This window comes from Mustela putorius, unplaced genomic scaffold (genome assembly GCF_011764305.1).
Source record: "Mustela putorius furo isolate JIRA1106 unplaced genomic scaffold, ASM1176430v1.1 tig00000698_pilon_pilon_pilon, whole genome shotgun sequence".
Lineage (NCBI taxonomy): Eukaryota > Metazoa > Chordata > Mammalia > Carnivora > Mustelidae > Mustela > Mustela putorius.
In genome coordinates, this window is record NW_025421449.1 from 3930703 (window position 1) to 3958657 (window position 27955).

At 39.7% G+C, this 27955-nt stretch overlaps 1 protein-coding gene and 1 pseudogene across 1 annotated transcript in view; one reads left to right on the top strand and one right to left on the bottom strand.

The window, feature by feature from the left end:
- The window catches only part of LOC101678932, a 48963-nt pseudogene extending 38772 nt beyond the window's left edge, over positions 1–10191 (bottom strand).
- A 37-nt stretch (positions 10192–10228) lies between these two features.
- Positions 10229–27955, top strand: part of MCU (mitochondrial calcium uniporter) — a 197774-nt gene continuing 180047 nt past the window's right edge. The window contains exon 1 of the mRNA XM_004769477.3: positions 10229–10397. Coding sequence (XP_004769534.1) covers positions 10251–10397 — 147 coding nt within the window. The 5' untranslated portion in view covers positions 10229–10250. The remainder of the gene's footprint in view (positions 10398–27955) is intronic.

The window sequence follows — 27955 nt, forward strand, 5'->3', positions numbered from 1 at the left end:
TGGCTCAGTTGGTTGAGCGGCTGCCTTCAGCTCAGGTCATGATCCCACGGTACTGGGATCGAGTCCCACATCGGGCTCCTTGCTTGGCGGGGAGCCTGCTTCTTCCTCTGCCTGCCACTCTGTCTGCCTGTGCTTGCTCTCGCTTCTCTCTCTATGACAAATAAATAAAATAAAATCTTTAAAAATAAATAAATAAATAAATAAATAAATAAAATATGCCTAGGCAGCATTACTAGTACACATGTTATTCCTTTGATTAAATGGCCCTAGGGACTGAATTACCTCAACAAACATTAAGAGCAGTGGAGTGGAGGTACTAGAACATTCTCTATCGAGAGAAGATAGGAATATGTATTTTATTTATTGATCCACAAATCTCTTTGAACATATGATTTTAGACCATTAATTATGTGCAAGGAACTATCCCAAGTATGTGAATTTGCTTCTTTCTGAAGTATTAGAACTCTGCTTGGGAACTTTACACATACTGACATTGTAACAAAATAAGAATCTTGCAGTAAGTTAAAAAAAAAAAAATCTTCAAGGACCCAGAACATTTTTGAAAACTGAACGACTCATAAGCACTAACTGTCTGAGGTCAGTGAATATCAATACTGAATACTGAAAAAGTCCTGTGCAAATGTTAAAAATGTCTTCTAGATTTCATTGACTCCTGTTTTTATTCATTGATTCATTTACTCAAATCAAATATTTGTTAAGCATGTATTAAGGAAGAACATTAATTGGAAACCAATTTCTTCATCTTTTCTTCTCCATACTCATTCTGGGTGGTTTCAACCACTCCTATGGCTTCCCTTACCAACTATTTATATGCCAATAAACCCTACATCTATTTCTACAATCTATTCATCAGGCTCAAATAACCAACTATCTGATGAGTATCGTTGTTTGGATGTCTCAAGTCACTTGTCATACAATATTTTCTTTTCTTTCTTTTTAAAGATTTATTTATTTACTTTAGAGGGAGAGAGCATGTGTAGGTGCATGTGTGAGTCGGGGGAGGGGCTAAGAGAGGGAATCCCCCAAACAAACCCCTTGCAGAGCACTGAGCCTGATGTGGGATTGGATCCCATGACAAATGAGATCATGACCCAAGCCAAAGCAAGAGGTGGATGCTCAACTGACTGAGCCACCCAGGCACCCCTGTCATACATTTTCAAAACTTAACTCATCATCTTCCCCAATAAATCTTTTCTCTGTTTTCTCTGTCAGTGTATGGCACCAGCATTTACCCAAGTGGCCCGGGTAAGACAGTTAGAACTCTCCTTCATTTTTCCCACCCCTAAATATCTATCAATTACCAATACCTTTTATTTTATTTTTTATTTTTTTTAAAGATTATTTATTTATTTATTTGACAAAGATCACAAGTAGGCAGAGAGGCAGAGGGGCAGGCGGGAAGCAGGCTCCCCGCTGAGCAGAAAGCTCCATGCAGGGCTTGATCCCAGAACCCCGAGATCATGACCTGAGGCAAAGGCAGAGGCTTTAACCCACTGAGCCACCCAGGCACCCTACCAGTACCTTTTATGTTTTTAAATTTTTAATTTTCTTTTTTTAAGATTTTATTTATTTATTTGACAGAGAGAGATCACAAGTAGGCAGAGAGGCAGGCAGAGAGAGAGAGAGAGAGAGAGAGAGAGGAGGAAGCAGGCTCCCTGCTGAGCAGAGAGCTCGATGCGGGGCTTGATTCCACATGACCTAAGCCGAAGGCAGCGGCTTAACCCACTGAGCCACCCAGGCGCCCCTACCAGTACCTTTTAATTCAACTTCTTATATACAGTCTCTCTCAAATTAGTCTGTTTTTCCCATGACCAATACTATAAACCATATTGTTGGCATTTCTTGCCTAGATCTCCTAATTTATTTTCTTGCCTCTAGTCTCTCTGGTCTCCAATCTATCCTCTAATCTCTCCCATTTCTAAAATTCTTCAAGGCTTAACTTATACTCTTTGGATAAAGTCCAAATTCCCTAATATGGTTTATAAGATGCTATGTAACTGATTCCTGATGCCTCTCTGGTATCATATCTTACTAGTCTCCATCTGGCATGCACTCCCACTAATCTGTCAGATCTCACCAAAGGAATCCCCTGAGATCCCTTCCCACATTCTCAAAAAAATAAGTAAAATGCCCTTCTACAAAACTCTCCTATTTCCCTTACCTCATTATGGTAAGTTTTTGAGGCCAGATTCTTTTGTCTGTTTGCTTCTTTGTTAGCTGTGGTAACCAAACCAACAAATCACCTTATTTATTGAAATAATGAATAAATCTCTTGGAACTCAGGGATAGCCACTATTGTAGTTAGAATACTGTACTACAATAAGCTCTCTTATTAAATTCAAGAAATGTTTCAGATTCTTTAATATAAGGAGATATTTGGGCACAAGTATTACAACTAACACACTTGGCATTTTGTATAAGCTGAAGTCCATCTTATTTATTGAGATACTTTTAGTTAGCTATTGTTTGTGATGACCATGTGTTAAAATTTATTTGCTAGGGTGGAACAAAGATTGCCGATTACAATTCTAAAGAATGCATTCCGGAAATGATTAACTAGGGTTTTACTTTGCAGAGTTAGCTTGCTTACTATTAACCTATATGTAAAATTTGATTTAACAAGATTCTTTCATTTCCCAGGCCTGTTTTTGGGAAAAGGATCCATGTTTGCAAAAAGGAAATTGTCTATATTTATATTTTTTCATCTTCCAAAACACAAAATTGATAAGAAAGCAGCAAAGGCCTATTTTTAGAAGAACCATCAGAGCTTTACAATCTTTTAAAAATCCTCTTAAATGAGTTCTATATTATGGGAATTTAATAATAATTATAAAATATCATGGAAAATAACCCAAATAGCTCAGGATTCTGAATTAGCACCCATTTACATGCTATCTTAGGTTTATAATCTAGTGGTATTATGTGAAAATTTCCTCTTCTTAATATGGATCATATTTTGATTGAATAGCCAATAGAACCAATTGCTTCAGCGCCTTAAAGTAGTAGTATCTATAGGTGTTATAAATCTTGCTTAAATTTTAACAAGTCTATTAAATGAGTTATTCTCTCTGATGCTGGAAAAGCCAAGGAACCCTGTTTCAACCTAATCTGTACCTCTTAGCAGAGCAAGGCGTGAAGGGAGGGCTGCAATGTCTTCTTATAATTTTCTTTTTTTTTAAAGATTTTATTTATTTGTCAGAGAGAGAGAGGGAGAGAGCGAGCACAGGCAGATGGAATGGCAGCAGAGGCAGAGGGAGAAGCAGGCTCCCTGCTGAGCAAGGAGCCCGATGTGGGACTCGATCCCAGGACACTGGGATCATGACCTGAGGCGAAGGCAGCTGCTTAACCAACTGAGCCACCCAGGCGTCACTCTTCTTATAATTTTCTGAGATTAAAATTTTCTTCATACTCTGGCAATGAACTAGTTAAAAACTATTTAAATAGAATTGTAACCTACTACATAATGATAGCACAAAAAAAACCCCTACCATTTCTTCATATGTCTTCTTACTAATTTTGTTGGGTGATTAATTATGTTGGCAATATGTTTTAAATTTATGTTATATTGAGACTCCAAGATAACTCAAGGGATCTTTCCGCAATTCTTTTGAATGATCTATAAATGTTGGACTGCAAAGTTATGGGAAGAATTGATCCTATTTCAAGGTGAGAATGAACATTTTAGAAAAAGTAATACATGATGCAAAAAATGTGAATTTTGGGAAGTTTCTCCTAACATATATTGCCCAACACATAGGATGGATTCAGTATATTTTTCTTGACTGACTGATCAAATGAGTGAATAAATGAATTATCCTCCTGCGGGTCTTGTCCCCTCCTCTTACCCCAACTCACAATTAATTGTAAGTATTTTCTGAGTCTCTACCCACATTTTAGATAATTTTGCTCCCAAGTTTTGGCAGCTGGAATGGCTTTTTAAGTGTTTAATTAAGAATGATTTGTTAATAATTATTATCTCTTTGAATAATTTTCTTCCCCCTTTTACTCTTTTAAGCTGTTTTTACATTTTCCAAGTCTCAAGCTGCTTTTTATTTCTTAGGCTAGCTTTTAATAAATAAAAGAGAACAAAGTCCTTTTTCTCACCGCCTTTTCATAAATGTGACCCTTTCTGTCATTCTTTCCTTGATCCTTTCCAAATCAGCAGTGGTTGCCATAAGTGACGGCTGAGAGACAAGATGCCAAGTGCAATGGCTAAATTTAAAGAGCAGTATTCGCACCTGTTGTTAACTGGCAATGACCAGCCTCACGCCCACAGCTTCTTCCACCTTCTGCCTCCTACCAAGTGCAACCCACAGCCCAGAGTCTTTATGCGTTCACGTATAAATAAGTACTGATAAAGACTATTTGCATGTATCAAAAGGACAATGAATATAGCAGTTGACACTAAATTTGTTTAGTTTCAGAGGAGCTGAAATTTGGGCAACACTCAGCATAATATAAAGACAAATCTGACCTTGAAGTAGGTAGACTAATGTGGCTAGGTTTTAACAAATTTTTGAAGACTTTAAATGGACTATCTCACCCCAGAATTTTTTTTGAAAAGGTCTTATTTGTTAATTTGACAGAGATCACAAGTAGGCAGAGAGGCAGGCAGAGAGAGAGAGGAGGAAGCAGGCTTCCTGCCGAGCAGAGAGCGCAATGAGGGACTCGATCCCAGAACCCTGGGATCATGACCTGAGCAGAGGGCAGGGGCTTTAACCCACTGAGCCACCCAGGCACCCTACCGCCCCAGGATTATCTTGTTAGACCTGTCATACTTTGTGAAAGTATTTTGGTATTAAGTATTAGCATTGGTAGAAAGTATTAGCATTGGTAGGGTCCTATAAATTTAAATGTTGTATGAAAGAGGCAATCCTCGGAGTCCTTATAATAATCTAAAGAGTTAGCTTAAATTAGTTTGCCAGGTTGGCAACACTAACTTGGAAGAGTTCTGTAAGAGAAATATAGTAACACAAATAATTTTGATACAGATTATACTTAGAAGATGAGAGAAGGGGACTGTGGCCCAGCCAACAAGATTAGTCTATTCAAATTAGGTATGATAACCAAGGGAGTGTGGCCAACCTCATTGTCAGATCAGCTCACATCAAGTGCCAAAGTACTATGATACAAAGTCAAATAATAAATTATGAGAGTTTAGTTTTACCTGGACATTTACTCCCACAGGAGGCAAAGCTGGTCTTCAAAAGAGTAGAACAGGTAGGTGGCCTATAGGGACAGTGGGTGCAGACAGAGTTGAAGGTTGAAAGGTCAGGGCATATTCAGGGTATAGGGAGTAAATGCCTGAAGATTGCTGAGAGAGGAGAGCACTTTAGCAATTTGGCATTTTGTTCTGATTCAGTCTTATCAGAGAATGTTCTTATGATTTTTTGGCACTTTTGGGTACTCTGGAATGGTGTTCAGTTCCTTCAGAATATGGGCTGAATTCCTATGGTCGTGTGATTTATTTGAGTGCAAAATTAGTGTTCTGTGCCTTTGAATTACTTCAGATAGAGGCAAAAGACATCCTGACTCCAAAGGTCTAGTAAATAGCAAAGGCTCTAGAAAGCCACAACCAATCCTACACCAAAGCGACAGCATTATTGTTTACTGCCAACCTCTCAGATCTTAAGAAATGTGAACAAAGACGGTCCTATTTGAACAAGCCCTGCCCTCCTCAACTGAGTGCTTTCCTGGTGTTCTGCTCTTGATAGAAGAAAACTTGCAGATAGGAAATAATGTTTGATTAGAGGGTCTCTGAGTTTCAAAATGTGTATGGAGTCAGTCATTCTTTGGAGGTTGGGGCATGAGACTCCTGGCACACAAAAATCTTAAGAGGTCATATGTAAGTACATCTATGTGAATGATGTATGTAAAGTATGCACACAATCCAGTGTAAGGTTGCAAGTCTACATTAGAGTAAGTGGGGTGGAAGTATTAGGGGAAGAAAAGGAGAGAAATAAAAATGAGGAAGGAAAAAATGTGTGTATAATGAAGTGAGACTAGATGTGGATATAGACAGGAAGGGATATGTGACGGGGTTTACGAGGAGTTCGGCTACACTTACTAGAAATATTTCTGGTCAGAGAGGTTGAGAAAAAACATAAAAGATTATAGAAACAGAGAAGTCATGGGAAAATGAGTGGTAGTGATGGCGAGATGCCTGCAGATGGGTAGGGGTAGAGAAATGGGAAATGATACCTGGGAAGATAGTGAGTCCCAAATAGCTAGAAAACAGATCAAGGCTGTGATTTATGAGATGATAAGTATTTGAGGGTAAGCCCTTTCCTCTTGCTCTCCTTCTTCATATACCTTTTCCCTATTCTTTAAGAATTGCTGATTTCACTTGCATAGTAATTCACACCATCTGTGAACCATGAAACACAGCCCCCAGATGTCTAAGCAGATCCTGTTATGGTTTCTTACCCATGTCAATGAACTGTGTGCATCACCTATCCTGGTTATTCTGGAATGCTTTTAGGCAAATACTCCATTGAGTTGAGTCATAATTGGGAGCTGACTTCTGTGTACATTTTAGTAGGAAGCCTAGTTAGGGTTTCATGCTCCAGGAAATCTGTTCTGATTAGTTTTAGCTAAAAAAAGATCAACCTGTTTTAAGGATTGGCACAGAAAACAACTCTACGGCCATGTAGATTTTAGTGACCATGTTTTTATAATGATAAAAATAACATGCAGATGGGAATATGTTAAACCATTCTAAAGGGTAGCTACTTCTCAAAAGTCTCCAGAGCTAACATGTTTCTTGTTTATTTTTCCAAGTCACTATGTAACTGAAATACACATATAACATATAAAAGTATACATAAGTAACTTTTACATATATAAATTAAAAAGGTTCATCTGCACTAGCTTATTACTTTTTAAAAACTACGTATTTATTTACTTATTTGTCAGAGAGAAAGAGCTCACAAGGAGAGGGAGTGGCAGGCAGAGGTAAAGCAAGGGATCATATTCGGGACTTAATCCCAGGATCCTGGGATCACAACCGGAGCTGAAGGCAGATGGTTACCTGACTCAGCCATCTGGCTGTCCCATATTATTACTTTTTTAAAGTATAGATGGAATAATTCATTTTGTTAATGGTTGTATAATATTCTGTTATAGGGTTAGTCGCTCGCTCTCTCTCTTTTTTAAAGATTTTATTTATTTATTTGACAGACAGAGATCACAAGTAGGCAGAGAGGCAGGCAGAGAGAGAGGAAGGGAAGCAGGCTCCCTGATGAACAGAGATCCCAATGCGGGGCTCCATCCCAGGACCTGATCATGGGATCATGATCTGAGCTGAAGGCAGAGGCTTTAACCCACTGAGCTACCCAGGGGCCCCTAGGGTTAGTCTCTTATTAACGAATTCCTATTAGAAAACATTTAGGTTTTCTTTAATTTTTTACTCTCAAAAGGTAACACAGTTTTTAATTTTTTTGTGGTCACTTTGCCATCTTTTAAAAAAGTATTATCTCCAGAGTGATCAGCACAGTGCCTGTTGAGCACAGTTACTCAATGAATATTAATTCCCTTTCCCTTCATATGTAATTTATTATTTTTTAGGAATGAGGATATTTTCTGTTAAACTATCCACACTTTCTTATTATGGGGCCTGGCCAACCAACTCATGTAAGATATCTCCTTTGCTGCTATGGAAAAGATTTTCTATGTAAGGAGGTAATTAACGTTTGTATAGTTTCTAGCCCTGGATTGTTAGAACTCAATTTGGTCAGTGGAACCTCAGATTACACAGCCTACCTGGGGTGCATCAGTGGTTTTATCTTGGTAGACAAAAGATGACACCCTTAGTAACTAAGAAGGAAGCTTTTGGTAATCCCTCTAGTTTCAGGTTTATGCAGTTAAAAAAAAAATCTTTTTATTGTGGTTCTTTTGCAAATGCATAGGACTAAATCTCAGAACTTCAGGATGCATGTCTAATTTCTGTATTTGGAAAAATAGGAGAAAGACAATTCCGGTAGAACTTCTTGAAGTATAAGTTGGAGATGGATAGACAATCCTGATTCATAGGCAGGTATGGCAAAAGAAACAGAAAATACAACAAAAGTAAAATTCCTGGCAATCCTAGTGAGAAGGAGGAGATGGCACAGCATTGCTAGATATATAACATGCAGATATGATAAATATAGATGGGCAGAAAATGATTGTAAGTGAAGTTGTTCCAGTAATGTCACAGATTTCCAGCTACGGGGGGATTAGTATGTGCAGCTGTTGAATGTGGGGGAGCTCATCTCATTCTTGAGCTCTCAGGTTCCACTTGTTGGGCAATAAATGCCATTTGGGTGAGTGGTGTGATATTCTCACCCGGAGAAGCCAATCATTTTAATGTTCTGGGGTGGGGTGGAAGGATTAAACAAACCAAAAGCCCCACTTCATTATTTAGCAATACTTGGCCAAGCAAATACCATTTCAGCTAAACTTTAAAAAATATTATTAGAATAAGTGATCAAATAAAATTGTATGTGGTGGGGGTGCTTGGGTGGCTCACTGGGTTAAGCCTCTGCCTTCGGCCCAGGTCATGATATCAGGGTCCTGGGATCGAGCCCCACATCGGGCTCTCGGTGCAGTGGGGAGCCTGCTTTCCCCTCTCTCTCTGTCTGCCTCACTGCTTACTTGCAATCTCTCTCTCTGTGTCAAATAAATAAAATCCTAAAAAAAAATAAAATAAAATTGTATGTGGTGTATTTTTGTTTCAACTTGATTGCCTAAGGCTACACTACTAAAGATGTTTTCCAGAATTTATAGTAATACTTTTTTTAAAAAGATTTTTATTTATTTATTTGACACAGAGAGAGAGAGATCACAACTAGGCAGAGAGGCAAGCAGAGAGAGAGAAAAGGAAGCAGGCTCCCTGCCCAGCAGAAAGCCTGATGTGTGGCTTGATCCCAGGCAGAGAGCCTGATGTGGGGCTCCATCCCAGGACCCTGAGATCATGACCTGAGCAAAGGCAGAGGCTTAACCCACTGAGCCACCCAGGGGCCCCAAGTAACACTTAAAAAAAAAAAAAAAAGAAGAAGATTTTATTTATCTGAGAGAAAGAGAGCATGAGCAGGGGGGTGGGGTGGGGCAGAGGGTGAGGGAGAAGCAGATCCCCATGCAGGCTCTCTGGGCTCAAGATCATGACCTGAGCAGAAGGCAGATGCTTAATGTACTGAGCCACCCGGGGGGCCCCTAGAGTAATACTTTCAGCTGCTTACCAAATTGTTTTCCTACTTCACATTTTAAAAGAAGGTGTGAGGACTAACCAGCCTATAATAACAGACAGCAAAGAAATCCTCTTCTAAGAAAATACTTCTTTCACAGTCTTTAATGAGCTTTCTTTATGATCTTGTTTCTTGGGGAAAGAAGTATTTTTCAAGAGAAAGCAATCAAGAATTATTCCAAAGTGTATCCTATTGGCTAGTTTATTTAAATTATGAAAATTCATTAGAATAACCTTTACATGACTTTTATTGCATTACCAACATGTTCTGTTTCCATAGTTTAATAAGTGCACACAGGGTCAAAGAGAGTAAGAAAATGATTATTCCTTCTGGAGAGTGTAAGAGTATCAGTCTAAAAAGTGCTGTAAAAATGAATTGAGTATTTGAAATGTATATAGGTCTGTTAATTCACCCTGAAGGCTTGTACTCATTCTGGGACTTTGATATCATAAGCATTCTACCCCTCCTATATTATGCTACATAGCACGGTCATTAGATCACCCTTTGACGTAGGGTTAATTTCAACATGTCCAAATACCATCAGTTATGAATGATAACTCTGGGCGTGTCACTGAGAGTTCTAGCATCCCTCGTTTAATGATTACTAATTTGGTACATATTTTGCCAACTTAGAACACTCACAAAGTACAAAGCTTAGCACAAATATCTGTTTCCCCAGTTACCTTTATCATAGCTTTATCCTTGGTGAAGATTAGCCAAATCGAATATGCCATCTCTAGTGCTGCTATTCTGAGGGGCTCGGGTGCCAATTACCGGTTCCTTAGAATTTGCCCGTAATTGACTATGTCCCACAATAGGTAACTCTGCAAGTGACAGGCAGTCTCAAGTGTGGTTCTCCCGCCTGTCGATTGGGCCTTGCAGGAAGCTCCGCCTCACCAACTCAGCCAAGGGCGGCAGTTGGCCCGGCGACGGTGAGTGGCGGGTCTTAGCTCCGCCCCGGCCGTCCGCTGCGCTGCCTGGGTCGGCGCCGTTTCCAGTTGAGAGATGGCGGCCGCCGCAGGTAGATCGCTCCTGCTGCTCCTCTCCTCCCGGGGCGGCGGCGGGGGCGGCGGCGGCTGCGGAGCGCTGACTGCCGGCTGCTTCCCCGGGCTGGGCGTCAGCCGCCACCGGCAGCAGCAGCACCACCGGACGGTGAGCGAGCGCGCCCGGCGGCTCCGGGGAGGGCGGGGCGGCGCTGGCGTGTGAGAGCCGCCGGCGGGCAGGCCGCCGGGGCAGCGGGCGAGTTACCTCAACTCGCGGCCGCTCCCGAGCTTGCCGGGCACGGAGGAGCCGCCGTGCCCTTCAGGCGCCTGCGGCGGCGACCAGGAAGGGAGGGAGGGCGGAGGAAGCCGAGTGGAGGAGGAGGAGGGGCGATGGCGGGGATGTTCCCGCAGGACCCGGGGCACCAGGGCGGGGAAGGGACGGGACTTGAACCTCTCCCTGACAGACTTCGCCCCCGATCTCGGTCCCTCCCTCCCTCCGTTTTTTAAAAACAGCTCTGCCCCATCGCTCGCGTACTGAGCCCCGTGCAAGTTGTCCCCTTTCCCTCCTCCTCCGGGCGGGTTGGGGTGTCCTGAGTTGCCGCGGCTGCCTGGTGTATGTGTCAGGAGAGTGGCAGTGCCATGCTTCTGGGCACTGCCTCCGGAGAGCAGCCCAGGACCCCAGCGGGGCCGCTCCCTCGTCCTCTCTCGGCCCTTTGGGTACGGCCAAGAAGGATAATCAAACTTTATCCTCCTCCGTGACTTCCTGCGTGTGTGGGCATGGGGAACAGCCCCTTCGCGATGGATGCTGCATTGCTTCAGGAGGCAAGCTCCATCCCCTCAGGTCCTTAAAGGTCCTCGGTGGTCCTTTCCGAGGGCTGGTTTTACCAGCTCGTTCACGCGTGCCTGAAGAAGGAAGGGGGGGGGGCAGCAGGCAGAGGGGAAGTGGATAGGGCAAGTTGTTCGCAGAGGCAGGGATTTGGTAGTTGAATTAACCAGTTATTGCTGGATTTCATTGGCTGGCAAGGAAGGAGAGTTTCTGTTTGAACAGCCTCGAGATGTATTGGTGAGTGATTGTGAATTCTTTTTTCAATTGCAAGAGATCAACTTGGCATGGAGTTGTTGACCTAACAAGTCAGCGGGTTCTCTTTCCTTGGACTTTCTAGACTCATTTGTGTTGGTCTCTGGCCAACTGTGAGGGAACGAGTGTAGATTTTATTTCCTAGGGCTAACTTGTATAGTGTGGGAATGAGAGAATCCCTGCAGACGGCCTGATAGAAGGAACTAGTACCTTCAGATCTCAACAAATACATCCACCTGTCCTATTCTGATCACATAGCTCTTGAGAGGAAGCTGAACTGGAGGTTTTCAGAGAGGACACCCCAAGCCTGATGACAGCATGAAACCAGGTGTCTGCAAGAGCTATGAAAAGAACTAATGGTCTGTAAATGCAAGATGATACTGTTATTATTAGTCACACGTATGGATCCTATCCTCATTCTTGTGAAGAAAATTTGTACTTCATATTTGGCATACTGACATATTGCTTTGCTGAAGCTTTTGGGTGAGAGCCGAGCTTTTCCACAGTTCAGTTTAGATTTGCATGTTTCATAGCCTCCATTTATGTGTTTTGTTTTCCTGAAAACATAAAGCCATCCAGAAATCTGATGGCATTCCCCTCTCCCTCAAACTATTTAAAGGCTTCCCAAGTTGTCTTTATCCCTGTATTTTGCTAATACGTCTTTTGACTTTGTACAGTTTGTTTTTAAGGCTATTTGGGTGTGGTATTCATTTAACATTTTTAAATTTATGCCTTGTATATTTTCCACTATGCGAATCTGTCAGGCTATGAGTGTCTTCCTTGTGTGGGTACTTCATGAAAGTGTTCTTCTGTGCTATTCTGGGGTGGGTAAAAGTGATGTGCTGAATTTGTAACTGAAAGCACAGTTGAAGTGAAGTGTTATTTCTGAAGGGCTGAAGTGTTATCATGGGAATGTTGACTTGTAAATGAACTTAGAATTGTACGATTTTGAAAAAAGTTGTACCTGATTAATTAAAATATGTAAACAGGTTTTTTTTTCTTTTTCTACGATTGCTCTGAAGCCTTCCTGTATATAGCTGTCTCCATCTGTTATTCTATGATTCCTCACAAGATTCAATTTGAAAGGTATCTCTTAGGGATTTAACTCTTGACATTTTATGCCTGAAATTGAGGCCCAGAAAGGGGAGGGACTTGGCCAGGATTCCACCTCTAATACACAGCAGTTTTAGGATTCCCACCTACCCCAGATAGTCTGACCCTCTTATTGTCTTCTTTTCGTTATAAGACGCAATTGCTCCTTCATAATCTCCTTCTTTTCAAGGAAAAGGAGAGTATTGGGAAAGTATTGGTATTTTAAACAACCGTGAATGGGAATTGTCTTGTGAGTAGATGTTGGAGGCAGAGCTGTGGAATGAGGCAAATATGGGAACAAACATCTTGCTCTTACAGAGGTCCCTGCGAGACACTAAGGTTGAATCTTGCATAGGACACATTCTGTGCATGTGCAGCAGATGGCACTCTGCATTGGACTAGATCACAAGCCCAGCTTGTGCCACTTTTGTTCTGCTGTAGTAGGTACAGTAAATTAGAGCCAGGGGGACATAACCAATTATGGTGCTGGTTAATTTTTTGCTTGAGAGGCATGCGTTTTGAAATCTTTTCCAAGTTTACAGAATGAGTCTAAAGCAGTACAGTTTAGCCTATTGGTAAATGTGGTTTCGAAGTTATAAAACATAACTTGTTCCTTTCCCACCTTCCTCATTAAAAGATCAAACAACTGAGTAAATAGAAATAAAGGTGCAGGGGCTTATTTGGTATTTTTAACACCATCTAGCGTAATTTTTCCCTTCCTGTGTGAAGAGCCTGTTACTGCTCCTCAGTTTGTGACTGTAATGAAGACATGTAAAATGTTTGTTGCATGCCTTACTGTGTGGTTAGTGAAGGTGACTGCTATTTTCAAGGGTGATTCTTTGAGGGGCAACTGCTTTTCATCGTGAGCTGGGTAATTGCTTTGCTAAATCAAACTGTCTCACCTCTGATTATGAAAGCCTGACTGTTAACATTTCCTAGTGGTCAATAGCTAAATCTCTTGCTTAAGTGTGTCATTGGACTGTTACAGTTTGTGGTTGTCTCTCTACTTTACACATTATAGTTCTTTGGCAATGAAAGCATTTCAGTTTAACCTGACAGTTTTAACTGAGATTATATTACCTGACACAGAGGCAAGTCCCAGTTCTTTAACTGGGTTTCTCATGGTCTGGCTGGTCTTATTTAGCCAGATCCATCCCAGCACAAATACTTCACTGTACTTAAGCCAATGTTCCACATATCTATACTAAATGTTTATGTAGTTCCTGCAACTGAATTTCATTCTTAATCACTCCTCTAACCTCTAAGGTCCATTTCAGGTTAGAGACTGTGACCTACAACTCCTTTTTGAAGCTAACCTACTCACTTTACAGATGAGGAAACAGACCTAATGGCAACTGAGGGAAATGACTTATTAGGTTATGTCTGGTTTATGACATCTGAGATTCAAATTCTTTGGGGCGCCTGGGTGGCTCAGTGGGTTAAGCCGCTGCCTTCGGCTCGGGTCATGATCTCGGTCGGGGTCCTGGGATCGAGTCCCGCATCGGGCTCTCTGTTCGGCAGGGAGCCTGCTTCCCCCTCTCTCTCTGCCTGCCTCTCCATCTACTTGTGATTTCTCTCTGTCAAATAAATAAATAAAATCTTAAAAAAAAATAAAATTCTTTAAGTGGTGGTGGATTCAAGATGTTCTAGTCAGAATCTTAATTTGTGTGATTCCTGGTTCTTAATCCCTCTCTTCTATCCTATTCTGTCCTGTCTAAATTCTGATAGACTTTATTATTAGCAGGACACAGATTGGCACTGACTTTTTATCTAAAGGTTTCGTTTGTGAGAGCCTTATATTATAGGAGAAATAGGGCAGTATTGCATTTTTTGTCTCTCATAGACTCCAACACAGCACTAAGTATATAGGTGATGCTCAGACGTGCATTAATTGAATATGCACCTTTGTGTCTGCTTGCCAGTTCTGAAAAGATATGCTCATCCACTCCCCCAGCCCCCTGTCCCCAATTTGACTTGTTTAATGGCCTGTTAATTTAAGTAACCACATTTGGATAATTGCTTTAACTTTAGTATTGCCAGTGCTGTCTTTGATTGTATATTATACTTCTTTATGGTAGTATACCCAAAGAGTGGGTACCTTTGGATTAGCTTTATGGTGGTACTTGCTTTCTTCTCAAAGCCCAGCAAAAGTATGATTAATACCCAGATTATATAAATACATGATTGAATCAGGTTCAAGAGTTTTTGTTGTTTTAGTCAACTACCGTGCTAAGATTTTGATGGTCCTGGATAAATGTTTAGAGCAGACTTTTAAAATTTACTATTATTCCCACTATTTTCTATCAAAATGTAGTTGACACACGATGTTACATTAGTTACCCAAGCTGGCTTGTTTTTAAGGAAAAAACCATGTTTTTTTTTTTTGAAGATTTTGTTGTTTATTAAGGAGAGAGAGTGGGAGAGAGGAAGTAAAAGAGCATGGGTGGGGAGGGAGGGTCAGAGAGAGAGGGGGAATGTATACTTGCTGCTGAGTGGGGAGCCCCATGTGGGGCTTAATTCCAGGACCTGGAGATCGTGACCTGAACAAAAGGCAGACAGTTAATCAACTGAACCACCCAGATGCCCCACAACCATCCTTTTATTTATCTTAAAATCATGCTTATTTTGTACGATGTGCACAAAATATTTGAATGAGTAAATTTGGATTTATTCAACAGATTATGATTATTTGAACTTTTCTAAGTCCCAAGGGGGCTCTGTTTCATGCTTTATGAACTCTACTCCAAGAGGAAATCTAAGTAGAGAATGCAACATCAAAAATGCTGTATATCAAAGATAACAACAAAGATCATTTTTGGTTTTGGGGCTGCCTCGTGTTTGAAATCCAGAGTGGTCATTATCTTCTGCAATAGCACTTCATTGACACCATTATCTGAATAACTGCAGAGATGTTGCTTTCATTTTTAAAAAAAGATTTATTTACTTATTTTTTTTTTAAAAGATTTTATTTATTTATCAGAGAGAGAGGGGGGGAGAGAGTGAGCACAGGCAGACAGAATGGCAGGCAGAGGCAGAGGGAGAAGCAGGCTCCCCGCTGAGCAAGGAGCCTGATGTGGGACTCGATCCCAGGACGCTGGGATCATGACCTGAGCCGAAGGCAGCTGCTTAACCAACTGAGCCACCTAGGCGTCCCTTATTTATTTATTTGAGAGACAATGTGAGAGAGGGAAGGGGGCAGAGGGAGAGGAAGAGGGAATCCTCAAGCAGACTCCCTGCTGAGCATGAAATCTGACCCGGGGCTCCATCCCAGGACCCTGAGATCATGACCTGAGCCTAAATCAAGAGTTGGATGCTTAACTGACTGAGCCACCCAGGCACCCCCTCATCGCTTTTTAATATTCTAGCTTTGTGCCTCTGTGGGTTTTCTTAAAAATTACTGTTTTTTGTTTTGTTTTGTTTTGCTTTTTGTAATTAAGGACAACACTACCTTTTAAGATCTGGAGATAATCACTTAACATAAGGGAATCCTCTATTCTTTATTTGACTGATTAATGTCATATCATGGCTCATGGATACTTTACAATTACTGGAATATCATGTTTTTTGGAAACTAAGATGTCACCATGGAGGAGGACATGTACTTAAAAGAACTGTAGACTTGAGATCTCAAACAGACCATAGGTTAAGGAACTAATGCAAGAGTGTTGAAATGGCTTTTTCCTTGGTAGCCCATCAGGTTACCACAGAGCTGAAAATGGCTCCCCTATCTGCTGACCTTTGCATTCATTTCTTTTCCTGAGAAATTACACAAATGTGTGTTTTGTTTTAAAAACAGTTAAGCAGAGGTACGTTTTAAAAAGTGAATTGGGGCCATATTCTTTCAGTAAGTGCCTAAACTCAAACCCAATCTTGAATAATTACTCCCTGATTTAGGTCAAACTTGATGACACATGTTAAAAAAACTTGTCCCCTGCATATTGAACATGCAAGAGAAACCCTCCATTTAATTATTTCACTGTACTTTGTTAAATGCAGTGAAAGAGCCTGTGTAACTTGAAAGTTGACTTCAAGCAGAGTAATTTTAATAAGTTATGTGAATTGTTGACTTGTAAACTGTGTATGGGTGTGAATATTTATTTATGTATTTTTTTATTTTCAAAGATTTTATTTATCAGAGAGAGAGAGAGAGAGAGTACAAGTGGAGGAGAGGGGGAAAAGGACAGGAAGAAGGAGAAGCAAACTCCTTAATGAGCAGGGATCCTGATGTGGGGCTCCATCCCAGGACCCTGGGACCATGATCTGAGCCGAAGGCAGCTGCTTAACTGACAGAGCCACCCAGGCGACCTGAGTCTTTTATTTTGATAAAAATGTAACTCGGTAAATTATATCACCAGCTGGGTCTAATAGCATGCTAAAACTGAACTTTTTCTAATGTAGTTCTGGAAAAAATGGAAAATATGACATTGCATTTTGACATCTCTCTTGAAAATAAGAGCCCTTCCAAAGGTTCTTTAAGGACATTGATAGTATTTATAATCAAAAGAGTGGGGTGTTTATCTCTTATACTTTGTTTCTGAAAGTTTTTACTCTTTATTGTCTACTTTATTGTTTGGGGAGCATTGGTAATGATCACCAGAGAATTGCTGAGGACTCCCATTATGTGTGTGAGGCTGTCCAGAGGATAGTCTCTAGTGTAGTCTTAAACTGTACTTAATGCCTTATAGATTACAAGATCCTTTAGATTCTTTTTTGCATTCTAAGATAGGCTACATTGTACTTCTTATCTATAGGAAGTAGTGTTATAGGATGTTCAAGAGTACTAATATCTCCTGTAAACTTTAGAGAAAGTTAATGTGACTGATTTTTTTGGCCAGATAACAGGAGAGTAAATAGGTTAGCTTGAACTACCCGACCCTATGTGGAGGGGTAGATATGTAGAGGAGTAGATACAGAAGGAAGCGTCTAAGATCTGAGGGCATTGTGTTACCTCATTGAATTCTCACCCAAATCCTATGAGAGGCAGTGTTATCCCAGTTTTATAGATGAGAACATTGAGGGTGAGGTAGGTTCATTTCTTCTTAAGTGTCATAAACTGTTTTAATGCTAGAGATACAATGATGGACAAGACACAGGTTTTGGCCGTGAGATTTAAGTCTAGGTCTGGTGGGTTGTCAGTGTGGGGCCTCCTTCCATTTTGTCTTCTCCTCAGTCATGTTTCTTTTTCAAGCATCTACTGCAGTTTTCTTCTAAGAGATCTATCTCACTGTCTTTCTAACTAGATTTCTTAACTCTCTTTCTCTACCCTCTCCTCCAGGTATTAGATAATAAGGGTCTAAGGTATTGCTTCCTTAGGATCTTTGTAATTTAGATAAGGATTCTAGAAAATCCCACACATTATCGAGCATTGCTTCTATAGCACTTTTATAACATTGTCTGGTGTACTCCACAACAACTCTTCAGGAAAAATACTACACCTATGGTACAGATGAGAAAAGGAAAACTTGGTAAGGGTAAATAACTGGAATCATTCAGAAAATTGAAATTCTTCAGACACTCACCTATTGACCAGAAAATACCTGTTGAACTACTGTTTGTAACATGCTGTGCTGGGAAAGAGAGATGCCCCTGAGGTGGTCCAAAGAGGTCACAGTTTGGCTAGGAGACACCAACAAGCAAGACCGTAAGGGGTTGTGCCCTCCCGCCTTGGGAGCATTTAGACCTACTGAAGAGAACTGGGGAAAGGGGAAGGCTTTATAAGGGGGGCCTCACTTAAGCTGAAATATGAGGAAATATAATGTGTGGGGGACTGGAAAGGTGTAGTTCCCATTCTAGACAGCACCAGCATCTGACATGATAGTCTGAGGGAGGAAGATGTCTTTGAGAAATGGCCAGTAGTTTGTCATAATGGAGTATGGGCAAGAATAGCCAGAGATTAAGCTGGACAGTAGTAGTGATACCAGTAATAATTAATATTATGTATACCACGTGTTATGCACTTTGCATAGGTAATCTCAATTCATGCGACACCCTGTGGGTAGGTACTCTTACTATTCTCCTTTTATAGATAGTGAAACTGAGTTATCTCAGATTGGTTGATTTGCCCAGGATCACGGCTGGTAAGTGACACTCAGTTAGTAAATGACTTGCTCAGGATCACACAGCTGCTACTGGCATACTTGGCAAGTAAACCCAAGGGGTCTGGCTCCAGCGACTGTCTCTTAGCTACTGTGCTGTGGTGAGGGAATCACACTGTGAAGGGACTTGTGAAGGAGTTGGGATTTTATTATGTAGGTCAGTGTTTTTTTTTTTTTAAACTCAACTCACAGTAGAAATACATTTTATTTCATGACCCAGAATGTGCATGTGTGCGTAAAAGTAGGAAAAGTTTCATGAGACAGTATTTTTACTATGTATGATTTACATCATTTCTGTGCTGTTTTGTTCAAGAAATACTGGTTGGGACCCATTTCAACTGATTCCACAATTTAAGCTACAGTTTAGAAAAATAACTGCTGGTCAATAGGTGAGTGTCTGAAGAATTTCAATCAAGTGATTCACATGATCAGTTCGTGGTTTTTGGTAGGTTACAATAGCAGCTGTGTGAAGGCTGGTTTGGAGAAGATGGGACCAGAAAAGCCAAGAGGCCAGTAAGGGATATCTTAATGGACCAGGCAAAAGATGCCTGACTGAGGACAGTAGCACTGGGGATAGAGAAAAGGAATAGAGAGAAGGGAGTTTAGGAAGTAGAATTGATAGAACTTGATGATTGGATGTGGACTATCACTCAGCTGGTACCAGGTAGAAAGCTAATTCAAGGGCTGTCTGATTTTGTTAATACTCAGGTGCTGAAACTTTGTTTCTGGACGGTCTCTGTGTGTTTCTTTTTACAGTCATGTTAAGTATGTTTCATTGTTGTGATTGTTGTACCTCTACTCTTGTATATAAAAATATGTTGACCTGGTTTAATGATTTTCTAATTTGTATATCAGATTCCCACCATATCCCCATTTTCCTGCTCCCTTCCCCTACCTCATACCATCAGAATCTAAAAGATTTGCAGACCGGTATGGAAAAGTTTATAACATGATGAGCATTCAACAAAACTTAGTTGAAAGCATGGGTTCTGTGTATTGTACTCTTCCAAGGAAGAAACTCTTCACATTATGTTAATTAGAGGACTATTTTTAAGTAATTTCCTTTGACTTTGTTCTCTTCGATGTTCCACTTTTGTAGTGTTTGTTTACCTTTAGAGAATATTGAGCATTGTATATATGATAGTCTTTTATATTTGAAACAAACAAAAACCTAGCTATTCTTAAGCATGAAGCCTTTTCTTAGTAAAATTTTAGCAATCTTCTTGATCACATTAGAAATGAAGGTACAAGATTCCTACTGCTTCTGCCACCCCAGAAGTATAAAAAATAAAACCACATAGTCATCAAGAACGAGTTATATGGAGTGATTTTCTAGTATTTTAATTACTTTACTGGATTGCTTTATTTAGAAAACACATATTCTTTGGTATTTTTCTAGGTATTATAATGCAAAGGTGAGTATTTGATAACTATGACATTTTTAATTGTTTTTAAAAAATATTTTTAAGAGAGAGACAGAGTGTGTGTGCAGGGTCACACAAGTGAGCAGGAGGTGAAGCAGAGGCAGAGGCAGAGGGAGAGAATCTCAAGCAGACTCTGTGCTGAGCTTGATCCCACAACCCCGAGATCATGACCTGAACTGAAATCGAGAGTCAGCCGATTAACTGACTGAGCCACCCATGCATTCCAGCTGTCAAAAGTTTTAGAGCCATTACAGTATCTGCTTTGCCAGAAGAGATTGTATTTGTCATATAGTGGCCTTTTGAAATCTCTGGGAGCGAAGGATTGTTTTATCATCACAGAATTATTAGTTTTCTGAGGTAGGTAAAAGAAGAGATGGAGGTGGTGTCTGTGTGTTTAAATCACCAAAATAAAAGTAAGTAATTGAAGAGGATGAGGTACCATGTGATATAATAGTGTGGGTTCTGTTCATTTCTCATTTGTTAACTTGCTATTTGACGTTGGGCAAGTGACTTACCTCTTTGGTCTTAAATCTTTTGGTCAGTTAAATAAGAGGGCTTGATCAGGTGAGCCTAAAGGGCTTTCTAATTCTAAGACATCTATCATTTTTATATAAGTGATTTTTATGTTATTTCATGGTGGGGAGGCATGTATGAAATCATAAACCCAAGCATAATGTATTTGTTTATTCTCACAAGGGTCAAGGGCTTGACTGAAGAAAAATAGCTCCCATTACCTTTTTAGGACAGTTTGCATAATTACTTCTGATATCTTGATAAACAATTTACCCTGCATTCCTCTTAAACATTTCATTATGCCTTAGACCCATCTTTCTCTTTTGGCTTCTTTTTCCCATTGAAACTACTGAGGGTGTGGGGGGAGAGGAGAAGATATGGGGGTGGAATCTGGAGATTTAGAGAGACGGGGTGGGGGCAGGAAAAAAGCAACTAATGTTAAAGTGCTGTGCTGAGATAAGATGGACTATTCTTCCCCACCGCCCTGAAATCTTTTATTTATTTATTTGTGTGTGTGTGTGTGTGTGAGAGAGAGAGAGAGAGAGAGAGAGAGAGAGAAAGAGAGCAAGCACACAAGCAGGGGAATGGCAGGCAGAGGAAGAAGCAGGCTCCTTGGAGCCAGACTGGGACTTGATCTTAGGAGGCTGGCATCATGACCTGAGCCAGTGGCACATGCTTAACTGACTGAGCCATCCAGGTGCCCCAAGATGGACCATTCTAATAACTTGTTAATTCTGAGCTATGGCTTGCAAGTCTGAAACAGGAAATGTTTCTATTTCCTTTGTAATTATGCTACAGGAATTCTGAGTGTGAAAACATCAGGTGATTAGTTCTCTTAGTAGTCTGTTCTTCCCAACCCTGTAAACTGAGCCTGATCAGTGTCAAGAACACTCAGTCAGTGTTGGATAAATGAGAGTCAGTGAGTTAAAAATTCCCAGAGACTATACTCTAAATCCTTCAGCCCTGTGGAAAATGCATCTGTAGATCATCTTGTTGTCTGTACCTAGATAATACAGTGATGGGAATCATGGAAATATGAAGAAGGAGTTACTTTGATTCGAGCAGCACCGAATCATTTTAAAAGAGTTCACAGATTATGCTGAAACAAGCAGGACTTTAGGAAATACTAAGTAAAAATAGTGATGGAAAAATATTGGAGTGCTTTTGTGTTATAAATGATTTAAGAAATTGACACATGCATCTGCCTGGTAAATATTTGGAGCAGGTGGAGGAGAAGAGGGAAGGGTGAAGGGCTGGGCACTGCAGAAGAGAGCTTTAAAGGAACTCTTTGAAAGAGGTGCTGCCAACTCTAGATTCCCTACATGTATATATTTCCAAAGATGACAGATTTTTGGAGGTGTTTATTTTGGAACTAATCTTCTGTATTTCCATTCTGCCCCCACTGTATCCTGAATCTTGCACTGCCAGAATTCTGCTAGCTGCCATGAAGCAGGGCTGTGGCAAGTGGCCAAGTGTGATAAAACCTATTTTTCGTTTTAAAACAGAGTATGGATGTCAGAATACTTCAAAGAAGTATTTACGGATAGATTGAATGGAGTAGGAGAAATAGTAAAAACCTAATGAGAAGATTGAAAGTTTCTCATTTGCTTTTGATGGAATTACATTTATTTTGTAAACAGAATACCAGCTTGTGTCTGTCTCTGTCAGTTTCTCTCTCTCTTGTCCCTCTTTCTCTGATCTTTGCATGCTGACGCTCGAAACTGCTGAATACACAGGAAAAATGAGTGTTCTGATCCCCTAGCGGTGGTAGTGATTTTTTTGTTGTTGTTGTATTTTTATCTTTTGAGGGGATCCCAAGGGTATGCTCTGTGTGAATGTCTCATTACACATATGCATGTTAGTAATTCAGTTTTGTTTATTTCGTTCTTGCTTTCACCACCCTCTCCAAAAATGAAATCTTTTCTTTTTTTCATTTCCGTCTCTGACTTAATTCCGTCTCTGACTTAAGCTTCAAAACAAAATGTTGTCTAAACATCGTTGAGATGGTAAAACAGTTGTAATATATAACACTACAGAATTTTGAAATATTCATTTATTAAATGGAAAATTGAATTGCAATCAGTACTTTCTTTAATTTTAATATCTCATTCTGCATTGACATTTGATTCACAATGAAATCAAGTTCCTCTTTTGGCCAAGTGCCACAAAGTCGGGTGAGCTTTAAATATGTAATGACTTTGTTTTTAGTAATTGCTAGAGCTTTTAGCAATAAAAAGGGGAAATTGGAAGGAAACTCTTGCAGATTTTTTTCCCTAAAAAGAGTATTCTTGGTAAGATTAAAAGTAGAGACAAGCTGAGGCCTTGAGTTATAGATCTGAGTCACATCACAGCCAGCATCAGAAAGTAGCAGCATTAGTGGAAGAAAACCCACGTCAGTACTGTTGAACCCTTTGTCAAAACTCACCTGGAAAGGGCAGTCTGTCACCAGAGGAGTTTTTGGGGGGGGCAGGGGAGAGGTGCTGGATTGGTGGTGGGGTGGGTAGAGTGTGTTTCTTCATAAGGAAATTACATTGTATTCATTTGAATAATATAATATCATTTTAAAAGTTAGACTAGGAATGCTGCCCCCCCCCCCACACCTTTTTTTTGGTGTGGAATGTCCTCATTCTCTTATTCCTGGGAAAATCCTTTGTACTTCTGGAGAGAAGGAGGGTGATGAACATGTCTTGTGCAAAATGCCCAACAGCATCTGCTGTGATACAGCAAGCTCATGTGGGATTGAACTGCTGCAGCAAAAACTTGGTTTGCTCTATAAAAATGCTCAGATTTTTGAAGTGCAGACAAGCTGAGGAAGGAAACGTATTGGCCTTTATTCATTGTTTCTTTTCTGTATGTTTGGAATAATTTGCAGTTTGGGAATGCTTTCTTTTGTAAAAAGGATATGTGCCTTAAATGGTAAAAAGGCTGTTCTTGAATGGTGTCATGGTTTTATGGAGCAAAGGAAAAATGAGGTCTACAAATGGGGGGTGAGTACTTTTTGAGGTAGATAATTGATGTGAGATAAATATTTGTTTCAATAATATACCTTATATATGTATTTACCATTGAGTATTCTTCACTTTGTAGTCCTTATTTTAGAGAGGCAATCTCTGATTGATTTTTGTTTCTTCCCATTTTCACGCAGTTATCTTTCATTTGCAACATTTTGGATAATGGTTTGGATCATGTTGCAGAATACATAGTACAGAACTCTGTTCGGGTTGTCCCTCCAAATGATTTGCTGTTGTGCTTTAACCAGAAATGCTGATGCAGGAAGGGAAACACTAATACACGGGATGTTTTCCAGGGACTGTAGCTAAGGCAAGGCAAACATAAGCCAAAATTAAGAATATGTGAGCTAGGCGCACAAGATGTGGTCTGGCCAAATATGCTATTAACCGGGAATATCCCATTCTAATTAAATTAATTGAGGCTTGGGCATTTGTGAGTCATCAGACTGTCTGTTAAAAAGGTGATCCAACTTTAAGCATTTTAGAATTAGGGAAAAATGCAAGAATAGTTTTTTGCCTAAAACTTACTCGCAACGAAAAATTATCTTTGTGCTTTCTTATTGGAGAGATTCTAGTGCCTCAAGAATCCTGTTTATTTCTTCATTCTGGTTCTGAGGCAAAGGATGCTGAAGGGACCTGCAAGAAGGAAGAGATAATGAAAAATAAAAAAAAATTTTTTTTTTTTTGAGGAGGGTTGGCATGATAGAAGAGAGAGTATTGAGAATTAAAAATTGAGAATTAGCTGATTATTAAGAATGATTTTTGTTTTTTCACTATTGCTGCTCTTCTTGCAAGTTTCAATTTTTTGTTAACATTATTTTACCCACAAATAATGTGGGCTTTATGAGAGAATGTGGTGGTACGTGAAAACAGGCTCTTTTTAAAATTGTTGTTCTGGAACAAATATTGTTATTGGTCTGGGTTTTGAGAGATAATTGTTTAAATTTGCCAAGTGTCAAGCATTTTGAAACAGCATTCCTTAAGGGCTGTGGTGCTAGGTAAATGAATTAGATTTTTTTTTTATCGCACCAAGCCTTCTAAGTTTTGTAAATTTGTTTCTGAAACTAATGAAAGTTCTGCATGAATCTGGATAAGCTGAGACTTCTATTGCCAGGGTCCCCTTCAGTTTAAAAACATTTTTCTTGTTAAAAAAAAAGGGAGGGAGGGGTACCTGGCTGGTTCAGTTGGTAGAGCATTCAACTCTTGATTTTGGGGTTGTAAGTTCATATATTGGGTGAAGAGATTACTTTTTAAATCTTAAAAAAAAGATTTCTTCTTCCCTCATTGTTTTATAGGATTCCATTTTTTTTAAATGCTAGAAGCATAGAGAAGAGTGAAAAAATTTTGCTTCTTTAAAACTATTTCTAAGAATGTTATTGGTCTATGAATTTTTTCCTTCAGATTCTCTCTTTTTACATCTGTATGTGCTTACCATGTGGTAATCAAAGATTCAGTACTTTCTCTGGGGAAAAATGTGTATATGAGAGTTTCTCATAACGTTCTGGATTTATTCTAGGTTATAGCTAAAATTCTTTCAAAAGTGCCCTCTTGTCCTAAAGATCACTTGTAATAACTAGCAGCTAAGAGTGACCTAAACAACATCTTTTCACACTTTCTTTTCTTTGTTGTCATATGCTGGGCTATCCATGTCAGCAGGCTCAAGAGAGCCTTTACCTTTGGCATTGACTTTACTTTTCTCTATTCTTTTAGGTCTTTCACTACCATTCCTACAGTGGTTGACAAGATACCGTTTCTACCTCACTCACCATGTACCATGCCAGTGACATCTTAGCTGCTAGAGTGTGGAGCTGGCCTGTGGGAGTCAAGTAAGTGCCTTTTTTACTATTTGGCATGGTTTTTGCTTACTTTGCAAAGCCATGTAGAGGAACTTCTTAAGATTAGTTTTTAAAAAGGCACTTGCTTGATCCTTGTGGGCTGGCTCTTTGCTCCAGCTTGCTATTGAACATCTGGTAGTTAACAGGGGGCTGAATTTAGTCAGGTGACTATCACAGAATGGAACATTTTTATGAGGGCAGACCCTGAGAGATGATAGATCTGATCTTGGCTTAATTAGCCCATATATGTTGATGAGCAACTCCTGTCCTATCCCAGAGTGAATCAGAACTTCTGTGTTAGCTCAAACAGTCTAGCCTTTTGAAATTTAACAGGTTATGGATGACCAAGGGTCTGCTAGTCTAAAACAACTGGGTTGCATGGAAACAGAACAGCTCTCTCAGGAAAGTTGATGACCTTGACATTTACCTGCATTAATTTAGCTTAACATATAGAAGTGATGGTTGGCTTTAATCACGTTTGGGTTTATTATTGCTAAAGTTGCTAAAACTTGGTATTTTACTTTTGCAGGTCACCTTATAAATTTTGCCTATATAAATTAACACATCCTCTGTTATGTCATAACAACCATGTAAGGGAGAGTGTTTTCCTGCTCTGTCTTAGGTATTGGTGATGTGACCTGTTCACGCAGGGGAATCTTGAACATTCTCAGGTATGTGAAGATCATGATTCATAAATATTTTGTCCCTGCAAACAAAACAGAGTTTAATGTCAGTGTGAAGTCATGATGTAGTTTTATAAAATCTATCTTGAGAGTTGATTTTTCTCCCCTTGATATTAGAATAGGGATTGGCAAATTACAGCTAAGACCATCACTTGTTTTTTTTTTGAATAAAGTTTTATTGGAACACACACCCATTCTTTTACACATTGTCTATAGCTGCTTTTGCATTACAGTAGCAGAGTTGAGTTGTGACAGAGACCATATGTTTCACAAAGCCTTAGCTATTTGTTGGTTTTTTTTTTTTAAGATTTATTTATTTATTAGAGAGTGTATACAAGTTGGGGGAGGGGCAGAGGGAGCGAGAACCCTCAAGCAGACTCTCTGCTGAATGTGGAACCAGACTCTGAGATCATGACCTGAGCTGAAACCAAGAGTTGGATATTCAGCCAGTTGAGCCACCCGAGTGCCCCAGACTATCTGGCTTTTTAAGAAAAAGTGTGCCAACTCCTTCTATAGAAGAACCAAACTTAAGGTTGTATTTAGATGTAAATTTGCTGAAACCAAGGTGAATTCAAATAGTCTTCTAAAGAGAAAGTCAAGACATGAGTCATAATGCTGACTAGCAAGTAAATATTTGCCATGTATTTGGTGATGGGATTACTAATACAAGGTTAATGGAATGGAAGCTGTGATGACTGTTCAACTTCTTTTCTTTCACTCCTTGTATTCCCTCATCCTCCATCCCCTGGTAGAAATAAACATTCATTCCATGACAGGATATTACTTTATTTTTCTTTCTAGTTGCTTTAAAAATTTTATAGAACAGATAAAGATAAATGAATTAACTAGGCTATCTGGCATAACCAAGAAGTGATAACTAAAGGACTTCTTGATTTATGGAACAAATATTAGAGCTAAAATGGACTTGAGATCATGGAAATGGAAGATCAGAGATGTTCAAGGAAATGTTTGAGGACCACAGAGGTGATAAGTGGTGGAACTGAAACCAGAAGCAAGGTCTCTTGCCTCCTTGCCCAGGGTTCCTTCCACTAGGTCTCATACCATATTAGGGTTACTTGTTTTCCCTACTAGCTATAAGGCACAGTCTTTTTCCTTTATTCCCTCTGAAGTAAAAGCAAAGACTCGATGATTTAAACCACAGAGATGTGATTTATTGGAAGATTGATGTTACTTGGACTTTGGATGCTTTTATTTTATTGTTTGAAGATTAACTGGGGGGGTGCTTCTTAATGAATCATTAAGTGCTTACAGCATATACTCAAAAAGGTTAGGTTAGTTGGATTAAAAAAGGAAGTCTCAACCTTGTTCATAATTTTATAGCTAGGAACAAAACCAAAATCAGCATAGACAGAATGCTTCCCTCATATATCTATGTGTCTAAGCCCATAGATGGAAAGTGTGTGTGTGTGTGTGTATGTGTGTGTGTATGTGTATGCATGTATGATGTGTGGGTGTCTACAGCTCTTAAAATGCATTTGGATTGAATTCTGAGAGGAGTTTAGCAGGTGTATTATAATCTGCAGATTATGTTGCAGAGTTTTAAATGGATTTTTAAAAATAAATTCTATTTTTAAACAGTTTGAGATTTATAGGAAAATGGCTAAGATGTTACAAAGCATTCCCATATATACCCCAGCCCTAATTCCGCTATTGTTAACATGTTATATTAGATTGGTACATTCATTATAATTAATAAACCAGTATTAACACATACTAAAGTGTGTATTATTCAGATTTCCTTAGTTTTCCCCTAATATCCTTCTTCTGTTCCAGAATTAACTGAGTTTTTGTTTGCATGCTCACTGATTTAGACGGCATTGATAATGACCATCTGAAGGTTAGACTAGTTTTGAAGTCCCTTTCATATTCCAGGAGTGTGATTAAATGAGTACAGGCTTAACGATTGCAGAGTTCTGACATGTAACATTTATATTCCATAACATGTTGAGAAAGTGACTACTTTATCTTATTGATT